The following is a 13,674-nucleotide window of genomic DNA, read 5'->3' on the forward strand; positions in this document are numbered from 1 at the left end:
CGGCTGGGGCTGCCCGGCTTTGTGCAGAGTGACAGGAGGGAAGGGTTCAGGACACACGATTCCAGCATCTGTCTGGGTGGGGTGTAAGCCGTCATGAGGTTCTCTTTGGCTGAGGAGCAGGTCAAGCTTGTTGGTTTTCAGACGGTCACCTGTTCACACGGTGATTCTCATTCTGCTCTACGTCTAAGTGCGAATCCACCTCGAGAATTTTGTGAGACTTTATCATATTGTTCTTTGGTTCATCAAAGATTTGGGCCCAGATTTCTCTGTAGCCACCTTGGTCCGGTTGGACCACCCCACTCCTCAGGCTTGGAACTGCATAGAATGCTGATGAGTGCTTTGTCCAAGCTAGTGGTAAAGAGCATGGGAAGGTTCTCCTGCTAATGGGGCCGCTGGTGGTCCCGTTGTAGACGGGAGCTCAATACAGTCTGTATTTATCACTGAGCAGGGCTGCAGCACAGACAGAAAGCTGATTAAACATGTCAGTGAACAGCTTTTCAAATAAAACCATATTTATGTAATAATAACCAAAAAACACTTAATGTGATCCCACATCAAGCACGCAGCCCTTGTGGTCCTGAGTCTAACATGCTTGCACTTACATACAAATGTCACCAGAATGAGGAGGTAACCACTGGTCATCGAGCAATTTAACAAGAAACTGAACAGGTGTCACTGACAGAAGCTAACGTCCACTGCTTCCAGAGAGCTGAAACCAGGAACACTGCAGTTTTTTTTGTATAAAATACGATAAGATCACTCCAATAGCAGAAAATAACTGACTCCAGATCAAGCTGTAATACACACCAATCCCATAGTTTCCTGTCTGCGATGGTGTGATTCTTCAGATGGGTTGGTAGTTTTGAACAGAACATGGCCAAGAGTTTCCCCCCAGTAAATGGCAATGGAAGAAGGCATCACCATTCTGTAATTTTAGCTCATCTTCCTACAGTCGTATGGCAACTCAAAACGCTTTAAAAGGGTTACATTATGAAAAGCATTTGTTAAGCCTCCGGAGAGCCTGGATCTCGGCTAAAGTCATGCCCATGTATGGAGTGTTTTGCCTGGACAGGGGGTCCCAGCTGGATCAGCATTACCTCCAGAGGGTCCTACGCAGTGGAAGACATCTCTGTGTTTCGGACAGCTGGTGTATTTAAGCTACCCACTCAGCCAACTGTCTAGCATAGTCTTAAGGAAGAGCATCACCCTCCATCACACATGGTGAGTAGCTGTATGTGTCGTCTAAAGCCTACCATAAAGAAATGAACCATTGTTATAAATGTCACTCTAAGAGGTAAGCGTGCTTCATGTCGTCATGGTCACGATGCACAATGGTCTCCTAATAATTGTGTGACACTCGAGCGGTGGGAGCGGATCCTCACGACGCCCGGTTCCTCTCTCTTACAGGCCAGCCGGAAGACCAAGAAGAAGGAGGGTGGAGCAAAGCGCGCCCAGCGAGCCTCCTCCAACGTCTTCTCCATGTTTGAGCAGACGCAGATCCAGGAGTTCAAAGAGGTGGGACATCGTCCTACTACACAATCAGCAACCATGTGACCTAGTGACAGAGATGGTGGGTTCTCGTGGGAATGAAGGAAACTCCCTGTGCTTTGAGATCCTCATGTGGACCGCACGGTCTTCACTTTCCACAGGCTTTCACGCTGATTGACCAGAACCGGGACGGCTTCGTCGATAAGGAGGACCTGAAGGACACCTACGCCTCGCTGGGTCAGTGTGCTCACCCGGGCGATGGGTTGTGCGTGGGCTACTCGGAGGGGGTGCAGTCTGTCTGCTTATCGACAACCCCTCTTTGCAAACAGGAAAGCTGAACGTCAAAGACAATGAACTGGAGGACATGCTGAAGGAGGCGAGCGGGCCCATCAACTTCACCATGTTCCTCAACCTGTTCGGGGAAAAGTTACACGGTGAGATCCTTGTCCTTCAGGGCGGCTGCGCGGGTCTTTATTACATTCAGGACAATCTCCACGCTAGTTCAGCCCAGTAAATGATGGCTGTCGATGGGGTATGCCCTCCAACAAATAAGCACAGAGAGTTTTAAACCCTGTCTCACCTATTTACTTGGGGGTGGCTCAGTGGGCTAAGCCTCTGTGCCTGGGATCAGAATGTGTTCAGTTTGAGTCCCAGCAGAATAGTCACATGTCTGTGGGCCCTTGAGCAAGGCCATTAACTCTTCAGTCTTCAGAGGCGCTGCATACTGTCTGACCCTGTACCGTCAAGTTTGCTCTCACCTGTGTGGGTGTCTGAATCTCTCATGGAGAGCATGACATGGTAGGCCAAAGGAGAATTTCCCTACAGAGATTAATAAAGCATCATCATCCCATTCTGCTGCTCGGCCGATGATGAGCTGTCGCTCAGTCTGGAAAGTTGGTGGCAAATAAAATGTGTGTGTTTCTCCGCAGGGACCGATCCAGAGGAAACCATCCTCAATGCGTTCAGAATGTTTGATCCTGAGGCCAAGGGGCACATACACAAAGATGTGTAAGTGGGTTGTGTGTGTGGGTTATCTTCTTCTAAAGATACGCTGGAAACCAACCAGTCTTTGAACACAGAACAACACAGACAGCTGTGATGATTTTTTACTTGCTGCAAGGGAAGTCTGGTCCTGACTTCGAGGTGTCAGCCTCTCAGTCGAACTCAGCCAACTTCGAAAGAGGAACTCCCCTCGCAGTGTCTTTTATTGAGGTACACAAACAGGATATGCAAATAACATTCAACATTGTTTATCACCATGTATGGGGTGGAGATATTCAAGCGACAGTTCTTAAGAAGAGTTATTGCTAAATTAAGATCAAGCTGCTGCAGGGCGTTATTTCTAAGAAATGGCATCTAGCAAAATGACAATAAAAAAAGTACCTATTTCTCTAACAGGCTGCGTACAGAGAGACCCGCTAAGCTAAGCAGGCTCTGCTAGCCGTGAAACTCACTGCCATGGCAGATTTCCTACTTTTCAGCAAAGGCTTTGTTGAGACGGTTCAGCATTGCATCCTGAGTATACACTGCAATGTACACTGCCATGCACTGCACTTCTTGGGGTGAGACTTATATTTGTATCCCTCCAGTGAGTTTCTGAGGTTTCCGGTGTGAATCTGTAGTGAACCCCACTAAGAGCCCACCCAAGCTACCCCACACCTATTTCCCTCAGAAATCCTTCCACAATTTTCAGTTAGACTCATGAAAATTCAATAAGTGCACTGACATCATCCCTGTCCAATGCCTCTGACTACTGTTGTTCCGCAGATTGCAGCACCTCCTGATGACACAGGCCGATAAGTTCACGGCTGAGGAAGTACGTCCCTAGCAGTACCTATCCTTCTCACTTTAATGGCAGCTCTGCATTCTTTCACTCTGACTCTCCCCGCCACCACCTACAGGTCAACCAGATGTTCCAGTCCTCCAACATAGACACATCAGGAAACTTAGACTACAAATCCCTTTGTTACATCATCACGCATGGAGAGGAGCAAGAGTGAGGGGGCCGCAGGTGTCAAGTGTTCCGGCCATCTATGCTCTGCACGCAATGTCACTGACCCCTGACCTCTCCTGCCATCGAGGGCTGCAAGTCAATAAAGAGTTTTTTTTTTTTTTTTTTTTATAAATCTGATGCGGGCTGCTGGTAAACAGAAAGTTTAAGTGCAGCTGCCTGGATGTGTATCTGACCGCCATGATGAAATACTGCGTGCTTAAAAGTGCGTGAATTGCTTTTATCATTTTACCAATCTTTTACATAACAATCACTGTCATTGCTTAAGCTGTGCCTGTAAAAGTACATAAAGATTGCTCAGTTATCACAAAAATCAAAGTGGTAAAAAATGTAAACATTACCAGGGGACAATCCATTACGATACACTTTCAACACACCTGATTCAAAACTGCACTTTGCACTAGAACGCAGACCTTCAACAATAAGGGAAATAAAAGTTTGGTAAGACCTTGGTTTTTGTATTAAAGCAGACGCACCCCTCACAGTGTCCCATGTCCCCCCCCCGGCTGTGACCATATGAAATGCAGAGATTGATTCTAGCACTGAGACATTACTGTTTTTGCATAGTGCCCTGAGCTGGGACCATCTCCTAAGACTGCTGGCAAAGGGAAATAAATCTGACTTATCACTAAATGACAAAATGGCTGCGTGGCTGTTTGTTGATCTTAAACGGAAGGCGTTTGCTGATTGGTGCTTAATAACCATGTGACAAGCCAGGAGGGAGACACAAAGCATTTTTCTGCATATCAGTCTAAAGAACATCTGTTCTTTGGCTGAGGTCTGGGGGAACTGAGCTGCCTGTTCAGGAGCAGGCTGGGGCTCCCGCATCCTTCAGCACCCAGAAGGCGAAGGAGTAGCCAGGAAGCCGGAGGGGCTGGCCGGGAGGTAGGGTGGTGCCCAGCAGTGGGGGGAGGGTAGTATCATTCACCATCTTCAGCACCTTTCCATTCAGCCGTACCGACCTGGAAGACACCAGGACATATTTGGGGCAGTTTCTCCAACATTGCTACTGCAAGTGTGTAAATCGAGAGTAAGAGCCAGGGCTCCATGCTGGTGAGTCCCTGATTCTTGGAAGTACCTGGACTGCAGCTTCCCTGGATTGGACCCACCTGCCTCTAACACAAAGGCCTGAGCGCTGCTGTTAGCCACGTGATGAGGCAAGGCGAGCTGGACCATGGCCTCATCCAGGTTCAGGGCGAATAGGGTGACGGAGCCACTCCTGAAGTCCGGCCTGCAGGCGAAGGGCATGTTCAGGTCATCCGACTGACATCTCAACCCAGCACGAGCTGTCAGGTCCAGGTTCATAAGCCTTACCTGTCCCTCCTGGTGCAGTGCAGGTAGACCCGCAGTCGACCATTCTGGACCCCTGAGCTGAAGGCTGCATCTAATACCTCCGAGCCAACCAGCCTTTTGTGCAGAACCGACAGCCAATAATCCTGTCAAAGTACAGCACAGGCTGTCTGTAACCGTCATGGTCTACATGCAAGCGGCAAGAAAAATGCCATTTTTAAAAAAGGCTCTACGTCATCCGTGAATGGGGCAATGTGTAGCGTGCCAGGCAAACACAGCTACCAATGCTTGCTTCCCCACAGGAGATGGACAGCTGTCTCATCCAATGGCATTCAGTCAGAGGTGGAGCTGTCAGACACTTACAGGAACGGGGTCCAGATTGTTGTCCACCAGATGGTACTTCCCCGCGCCAATGAGAACCTGCCTGATGACCACATCTAAGCCCAGCTTTGCAGCCAGGCCCAGCTTGTCCAGCCACCTGTTGAAATTAAATAATTCGACAGAGACTCACTCCAACACTGCACTCAAGTTCTCAGGCTTGTTGGTCTTTCTGGGATGTGACTCCTGTTGCACAAAGTTCACCAGAAGCACAGAGAGGGAGCTAGCCCAGTGCGGTCTGTCACTCACATGAATCCTGCAAGGAACCTATCTGACAAGCCGGTAGCCCCGCCTCCATAGGCTGAACTCGTTTCCCCAAGCCACACCTTCTTTCCTGGGGACACGTGGTCAACGATCTGTGGACACGTGGGGAAAAAAATCACCAGCATGGAATAGGTGTGAAGGAACGGTCACCTAAAAACGAGACAGCAATAGATCTGCGCATTAACTGTTCCTCATGGATGAAGCCTACTGTGCTCATGATACGAGGACCCGAGCTAACTAAGAACCCATGGAAGATGGAGCAAAGGCGACACTGTTGCCCATTACCTGAAGGACTTCATTGGTTTTTGCCATCAGACTGTCCAGCACATTTGGATCAAGGAAATCTTGCAGTGACGTCTCTTTGCCATTTACGTAGTAGCTAAGAAGCCAGAGAGACATTACGGGTGTCAGGTAGAATTAACCATGAAGACACAGTTCATGCAGGTTCAAATAAGACACTCAAATAGTTATATCACAGCTGGCTCTGTTTTAACATAGAAATTCAGCAATCAGTAATCGAGCAATCATGTAGAGCATTGACTCCAGAACTGGTAGTGTGCCAAGTCTGTAACCCTGGCCCAGGAAAGGTTCTGATTCAGTTCCTGGATGTTCCTGGCCTGTGGTAACAGGAGAGCAAGCCAGCACGCACAGTCAAACAGTTCCCAGGACAGCCATTGTATGTCTATGCAAATCTGGAAGAAATTCCTAAAAGAAAATTCCAGAAGGTGCCTTTTCCTTTAAGACGTCCACAGGCTAGTCTAATGCTGGAGTCGCGTGTCATTTGAAAGAGGAAGTGACCTAAGGACTTCTTCATCTGCGCAGAAAGCATGGTGCGTACCACATGCATGCAACGACGGACTCTTGTTACACTACCCAAGACTCCGGAGGGTGTCTGTCATCATGCTGTACCTTCTGAAGGACTTTAAGGCGAGCCTCACAGTTTTTATAATACAATCAAACTGATACAACCAAACAGTGTTTTGGTGTTTGTACAATCATGTGATGAAAATAAATAACTACACTACTTCTGTACACAGTGCTTAGGATTAAAAACTGATCTCCTGCACCTGCTCCCCAATTTTTTAAGAGTGAAATATCACAAGATTAGCTAAAGCATCAAGCCACGCACATGTGCATGCGTGTGCGCGTGGTGTGTGCGCACCCGTGTGTGTGTGTGTGCGCGCTTCTGTCATGGGTGACCAATGTCGACTTACTGGTGCCAGGTACATGCATTGATGGCCTCTGCTCCACTCTTCAAAAACCTGAGGCAGCAATTTAAGAAGCACAGACTTATTAAAAATGGCACTCACGGGACAGGATATGATGAAATGATTGGTGAGATTTGTGGAGTGTTTATTGTGTATCTGCTGAGACATGAATACTTCTCCAGGAGGTCCATCCGATGGCCACGGGGCTGGCTGATATCCGGCCCATACAGCCTGGCATCACGGTACAGTCTAGATGCCTGCAGGATCCTGTGGAGATGCATGAAGTCCTCACCCAGCTGGTGTCCATCCAAGCGAATACCAGCTTTCTTCAAATAACTGTTGGGCTCTGGGAGAGGTGAGAGACAAAGGAGGGTTAGGGTTTGGGAGGGACAAGACTGTAAATGTGGTCCTGTGACTCCTCCTTTAGTTTCCTGCATTTCCTCCAAAACAAAAGATACTGATCGTTTCCTGTGGCGCCCACTCTGGAAGTCCTACCATTGCCCAGCTCCCAGGACATGTTGTACCCCTTCTGCTCACAGTAGGCTAGCAGTGTCTCTGCGTTGCGGCTGTCCCACTCATTGGCTTTGGTCCGGAGAACAGCATTGAGCCCGAAGATGAGGTCGAAGCCCGAGCAGTTTGCAAAAGTGTACAGCAGGTCCATCGCATCTCCTGGCAACGATGAATCTTTTTACATTCATTTGTCTTTGCAAAAGTTAGACTTGACTAGTTATGGGTTAGCCGGCATCATTAAATAGGAAGTAAATCTAACAGGTAGCTTTATGTTAATGGGGATGAACTTAGAAACTTTAAACCTAGTTCGTACTTTACTTTTAAATGTGCGCTTTCAGGCTGAGGACGGTCATGGGTGCGGCAGCTTGTGTTCATACTACATTTGGCTGCGGGTTTGGATGATTGCGATACAGCAGTGATATTCCACCGGCGCAGGAGAGGGCAGGTGTGTTGCAACAAACACAAATACAAGCAGTGCAGTCTAACAGGGAAATTGTCATGAAAAGTTTTTAGTAATGACTTGGGCAGTATTACAGTAATAAGGTGTACCACAATATTTTGAAATCCTCACGACAAAATTAGCCACAATCTTAACCCATGTCCAATACCAAGAACACAAAGACCGTACTTGAGGTCTTGGCAAGACCAGTCTTGCTAACCTACCTTCTTAGAATGAACTTGGGGCTCAATGAATCATGGGATTGGTCTCGTTTGGTAAGGATGCGACCGATGCATCCTTGCCATTCAGGGCGGAGCAAGACCAACATCCAGGGATTTTTACCGTCCTGGTGAACTTGTGTTCTTAGTATTAGAACTGGTCTTTGGCAATGGAAGATGATGTAAAAGGAGTACATGAGAACACAAGTATGGTCAAGTACACATATTGAGATTCACCCCTGGCTACACACACACTGACAGCAATTGTTCGCAGATCTTACTAACCTCATCACAGGGCCATTGAGGCACATTCTCGCAAACACTACCTGAGAACTTGATATTTCCATAGCTGCTCACGGTTTCCTCTTCCTGGAGAAGCAACTGCTGTCGAGGCCAATCTTGCTTCAGACTCTCCTCCAGGTCCGCAGGCAGGACCAGCCCATCACACGGGTGTGCAGCTGACAGACAACCAAAGACACTCATTAGCACATGTGATAATGTGCCTCATGCCCATCCTATCGAAAGCAATCCAATGATTATGGTTAGCGGGTATTAGACAGAACGGCCCTACTGGGGAAGGTTCCGGACACTGCTGGGGTAATGGTGGGGAAATCACCCTGCTCTTTCCAGGACTCTAAAGCCACCAGAGTAAAATATCAGCCCATCAAATCAAATCAAATCAAATTCAAATGTTCAAAATCATTTTCAAAACCATCAAAAGGCTTAATCTTTGGTAATAAGATAAGTTAATAAAACTGGAGTTACATCATCACCCTACAAAAATTACCTCTTAAATGGGTTTGAAATGGGAGCCAAGTGGAAAGAAGCAGATTTTACAAAATCTTGTGTGATTTTTTTGTCGTTTTGCGATTATGCTAATTTCATGCAAGTATTACGTTCCTCATATTAGAATACGGTAAAAAATATAATCGCAATCTAAATATTTAGATCTGAATTTTCTTTCCGTATAATTTGGAACATCTGAGCGTTTTTCCATTGCATCAGGTACCGTACTTCTGATACTTTGAGAAAGTACTAAAAGTACAGTACTTCAAGGTGCTGGTTTTCAACTGGCGTTAAAAGGGGTATCGGCGCCGAATGACGTCACAAAGCGAGGGTGGGGGTTGTACTGAAATTGAAAAGTTGCTGTATAATATTATACGGCTTGGCGGTGTGCAATAGCTTAGCCCTACTAACACCAATATCGCATGTTATGCACATACAATGCTTACATCGCTAGTCATATATTAAAATAAGGTTTTTTCTTACTTTAAATTCTGTACGAACATTATACTGGGGGTTAAAGTTTTGCTAAAATATTTGTACTCTGATACTTTGCACATAGGAAAAAAAACTTAGCAATTTTAATTATTATTCCTTTTATAGATTTTTATATGTTTAAAAATCAATTTAAAGTTAACCTCCGCTGCTTTTGCATGAGCGCTGCATGCCTTCTCCGAGATCTAATCATTTTCATTCTTGCCGATTCTTGTCGATTTGTGAGAAATTTATTAAATCCTTTTTTGTTTTATAAATATCCCAATATTTATTACAACAAAATCACATCACTATATTTATAACAGAATGACATTATTAGTACAGCACGCTATATATATATTCAACAAAATACTTTTTAATTTCTTGACAGTGGGTGCCACATTCGCCAGACATTCACAGATGTTCTATGTATTTACTCCATTAAAACATCACAAAAACAAGGAAACTCCACATTCACAAATTCGTGTGTGTGAAATTGCATACATACCTTGGTTTTTCAATTACTCCATCCAATCAATTGTGAAAATGCAAAATAATGCGGCTCCCGTGAATTAACGCATTCGCTTGACTTTTGACAGTCCACGAAGTTTCAAAATAAAAGTCCCAAATGGAAAAACAAGGAATTTCTTAAATGGTTAGTACTGAACACATACAAGCCTTTGAAACTCCAATCAAATGTGTTACGTACGTACACCAAATCGCAAGCACATACAGGACCCACTAACACTCGTGAAACTAAATAACGGTATATGCTAACATGTCCATTATTTTTGTATGCAGATGGAACACAGGGCATCCTAAATTTCAGCTTGTTGTCAAAGAACATGAGTAAACCTACACATATCCTGTGCTTTGGCACTTGTGAAACCTCTCTGTGATTTGTTAAATTAAACCGTATGTCTCATAACCATTATTTTCTATTCAGGTGGAACATGTATAGAGCACCCTAATGGTCCAACGCCAAAGAACGCAACAACTATAACTGTTTGCTGTTATATCGAAGGACCTTCGGAGCCGTGAAATCAACGGGGCCCGCATTCTTCGGCAGGGACAAACAGTCCGTCTGCTGAAGGTGAACCCATTGGACTACACATTTGTCAGATAAAATCCCCGACTACCTCCTGCAGATGGTCCGCCTCTTGGGAAGTCCGGCGTGTCTAGCGGGGCTTCATCGGGGTTGAAAACCATGAAGTCCTGCTTGTTACCACCGAACCGCAGAAAGGCAGGAGACAGCGCCTGTGCCAGGGTCCGGAGCTTCTGCGACCTGCATGTTATTAAGAAGACAGCATATCAATACACAGTGCTCACTAATTAAACATATTACATAATAAACAATGAGTGTAATGCTTAAACCTCGCTAGTTTTCTGCATTAACATTCAGCGTTTAGGGGACTAATAAAACATGTTCTACTCCAGAAATCACTACTAATTAGTATTTAAGGAAGGCAACACTGAATACCGTAAAACAACTCACCCTAAAGTGAAACCAAATATCGTAAAACAACTAACCGTAAAAGTTTCATGAACTTCTCTTCCGTAGCCAAATTTGAGTCGATGGCGACGGAGAGAAAGCGCTGGTTGACTTTTGCCCGCACACGGGAAAAGTCGGCACTGATATGTACAACCTGGGCTTCGTGTCCTCCCAGGTCAGCTTCCCGGAGCACAGCCAGGAAGATCAGAGCCACCAGCATCGTGACACCTGCTCGGAGCAGCAGCATCCCGAGTACTAATGGGGGGGGGGATCAGTAGTCAACTTTCGAAAGCGAATGTAAAACGAGCAGGTCGGAGAACGGAGCAGTAGCTATTGAGCACTCATCTCACATCTCCAACCAGATGCTGCTGCTGCTGCTGCTGCTGAATATTAAACCCCAACGGAGTGTCAATCAAAGCGATCAGCTTCCCGGGCAGTGAGGCAACCTGTGAGCGCTCCGCGGGGGGAGGAGCACCCAGAGCGCACGATTTGCGGCTGGCCTGTTCATCTCAAAGAAATGGGAGAGAGAAGATGCCTTAGATCAGCAATTCTCAACCCATGGGTCGCAACCCAAATTTGGATCGAGGCAAGTTCTGAAAGGGTCGTGAAGCAAAGTTGGAAATGCAAGCATTTTAACACCAGCAATTCCCATGCTGATCCACAATCAGATTTCCCTGCCCCAACCTATATAAACGGGTCTTGGATCTGCAAATGCTTATCGCAAAACTAGCGAACACTCAGCCAATACAAGAAGTCAAACCACATAAGGTTAATTTAAAATTCACTGACAGCTCCTTACAGTGTGGCTTACTGAATGAATTTAGGTCTATGTCATAAAGAAAATTATACAGCAGTTAAATATCATGGGTATTGTATGTATCGACGAGCCCTGATCCGAATTGGGCATATAATTTAAGGTTATTTGTAACCATACATGTAAGAGAAGTGTTTGATATTAACACACCGTTACAAGCTAACATCAAATACTTGTTGTGATATCCAAATTTGACTTTGAAACGTCTCAATGGATACTATTACTGACACCGTCCCTTTCATAAGCCGTTTATTATTATTTTTAATTAATCACCTTATGTGAAACGTTAATTAGCCTAATCGAGCTCATTAGGCATAATATGAAAGAAACTCAGTCTTTAACATGACAAGAGTAGCCTATCCTACGTTTATATTTAACATGGTTCATACAATTGTCTTTGCCCCGGACACTATGCCAGGTCGCTCTTCTGGAACATTCACAATGCTGCATGCAGCGGTGCATCTATCGTGCTGATACTGAATGCTATAGCCGTCCGTCTCACAGAGCGGACACTATTAATAACACATTCGAACTGAATTAAGAAACCACACACATATATATATATATATATATATATATATATATATATATATATATATATATATATATATATATATATATATATATATATCAGCAGCTGAAAAGGTTTCCAGGTGGTTTCTTAATTCATAAATATATAATTCAGTTGCTTATTTAGCTTCAAATTTTATTTTAATAACATTACTGAGGTCCGGACCTCGGTGACCTCACAACTGGCTACGGCCCTGCAGGTAGCGAATAGCCCCGTCATAAAACATACATTTTATGGGTCTGAGAAATGGACATACAGTAGTACCTCGATTTACGTCTTTAATCCGTTCCAGATCCTTGGACTATACCAAACAGGACGTATACCATTTTTTCCCCATAAGAAATAAAGGGAAAACGATTAATCCGGTCCCATGTAAAAATCCTATTGTTATTGGCATATTGATGGGGTTGTATAAAATAATTTAAACACTGCCTAATACTAAAATACATGAATACAAAAGCAATTAGATGAAACAAATGAAAAGAGTCATAACGCGGTGTGTTCACTGAATGGTAGCAACTGGCGTACTGACGCTCATGGGCAGTCGTGGCTTTGTCTCGTGAGAGGTAAACAAGGGTAGCGCGCGGTGTCCTGACTCATTTTGACCCATACAAGTTCTAGCACGCGAGCAGTATTTCAAACAAAGGTGGTATAAAAAGCAAACATTTTCGCGTCCACACAGGACGTATACCAAGTTGGACTTATTCCAAAGCGGACTTATACCAAAGCACCACCGTATATATATTTTTACATAATTTAGATGTATATATTTATATATTATTTCTTTGTAATTTTTTTGTCTTTACTTTTTATATATATCTATATTTGCAGTACTTATTTTGTTAACATGTTAATTTTGTTATCCTTCTACCTTGTTTACTGCACTTTCTGGAGTAGCGGCATTTTCATTTCACTGCTGGTGTACAATTACATTACAGCACTACAAGAATTATAAGAAGACAAGAATTATACGAATAAAAATCTTGTGAAATACTGGAAACCTGCTTTTAGAATGATGGCAATGCAATCCCTGCACAGCCCCTCGCTCCATCTAATCCATATTCCTTATACTCCTCACTACTTTTATAATCTCTATAGCCCCTACACACTCTCCCCACCCCTCTAAAAAAATCTATATTAAAAGCTCAACCTTGTGTAACTCGTCTCAATGGCATCTGGTTCACCAGATCCGCATTTGTCCTTTCATGTGCCACCAATGCCCCTGGGATGTTTGAAAAACATCCATCAAATACTTTTAGAGTTAGTGCCTGAGTTGGCACCATAGCAGGGGAGATCATTGATCCCTACCTGTGCCCCCGGGAAAGTCTTGGACTCGGCTGTCAGATGCTAAAGAACTGACACTTGTTACTGCCTTCACAAGATGTCTTCTGCTGTCACCATTTCTTTCCTAGCACTGCTGCTTCAATTTTGGTGTGAGTTCTCTCAAAATTGGGCATATATTTAACCTATATAATGTTTTTGTGAATTACTAATAAGATCTATGAAATACTTTTGCATTATTACATTCACCAGGTCAAGTGTCTTCCGCAGTCACCCTTGCCTTTGCTGCCACTAAAGGGCATTGCTCTGTTTTTGGTGCAATTTGTCTCAAAATGAAATCAGTTTCATATGAACTCACTGTGAACTTTGAAAAGACCCATCAAATGCTTTTTGAGTTATCACAATAATGAGATAAGTATCTTCTGTGGTGAAACAGTCCTAAAACCATATGCA

At 44.5% G+C, this 13,674-nt stretch overlaps 2 protein-coding genes across 4 annotated transcripts; one reads left to right on the forward strand and one right to left on the reverse strand.

The window, feature by feature from the left end:
• Positions 1-1,095: 1,095 nt before the first annotated feature.
• On the forward strand, positions 1,096-3,488 carry LOC125746367 (myosin light chain 5-like). The gene is made up of 7 exons (XM_049020279.1): positions 1,096-1,221; positions 1,408-1,515; positions 1,650-1,725; positions 1,818-1,922; positions 2,418-2,496; positions 3,256-3,304; positions 3,390-3,488. Exons 1-7 carry the CDS (start codon positions 1,219-1,221, stop codon positions 3,486-3,488), a joined length of 519 nt encoding a protein of 172 aa, XP_048876236.1. The 5' UTR covers positions 1,096-1,218.
• hpse (heparanase) lies at positions 2,588-12,453 on the reverse strand. 3 transcript variants are annotated; one of them, XM_049020258.1, is made up of 14 exons: positions 12,205-12,453; positions 11,002-11,055; positions 10,594-10,810; positions 10,203-10,348; positions 8,133-8,264; positions 7,135-7,308; positions 6,814-6,985; positions 6,646-6,693; positions 5,717-5,810; positions 5,417-5,523; positions 5,153-5,267; positions 4,814-4,935; positions 4,578-4,730; positions 2,588-4,461 (listed from the first exon to the last, which is right to left on the reverse strand). In XM_049020258.1, exons 3-14 carry the CDS (start codon positions 10,800-10,802, stop codon positions 4,302-4,304), a joined length of 1,632 nt encoding a protein of 543 aa, XP_048876215.1. In that variant the 5' UTR covers positions 10,803-10,810; positions 11,002-11,055; positions 12,205-12,453; the 3' UTR covers positions 2,588-4,301. The 3 variants fall into 3 exon arrangements, with proteins under 3 accessions (XP_048876215.1, XP_048876214.1, XP_048876216.1); XM_049020257.1 differs by having other exon boundaries at positions 11,002-11,063; XM_049020259.1 differs by lacking the exons at positions 11,002-11,055; positions 12,205-12,453 and having other exon boundaries at positions 10,594-10,973.
• Positions 12,454-13,674: the final 1,221 nt, after the last annotated feature.

The sequence above is a fragment of the Brienomyrus brachyistius genome, chromosome 7, assembly GCF_023856365.1.
Source record: "Brienomyrus brachyistius isolate T26 chromosome 7, BBRACH_0.4, whole genome shotgun sequence".
NCBI lineage: Eukaryota > Metazoa > Chordata > Actinopteri > Osteoglossiformes > Mormyridae > Brienomyrus > Brienomyrus brachyistius.

Excerpts from the sequence above, each read along its gene's own strand:
- LOC125746367 (XM_049020279.1), top strand. Across the intron at positions 1,923-2,417 it reads GTTCGGGGAAAAGTTACACG|GGACCGATCCAGAGGAAACC; the intron begins GTGAGATCCTTG and ends GTTTCTCCGCAG. Across the intron at positions 3,305-3,389 it reads ATAAGTTCACGGCTGAGGAA|GTCAACCAGATGTTCCAGTC; the intron begins GTACGTCCCTAG and ends CACCACCTACAG.
- hpse (XM_049020258.1), bottom strand. The coding sequence starts at position 10,802 with ATGCTGCTGCTCCGAGCAGGTGTCACGATGCTGGTGGCTCTGATCTTC. Across the intron at positions 5,811-6,645 it reads AATGCATGTACCTGGCACCA|CTACTACGTAAATGGCAAAG; the intron begins GTAAGTCGACAT and ends CTGGCTTCTTAG. Across the intron at positions 4,936-5,152 it reads ACAATCTGGACCCCGTTCCT|GATTATTGGCTGTCGGTTCT; the intron begins GTAAGTGTCTGA and ends GTACTTTGACAG.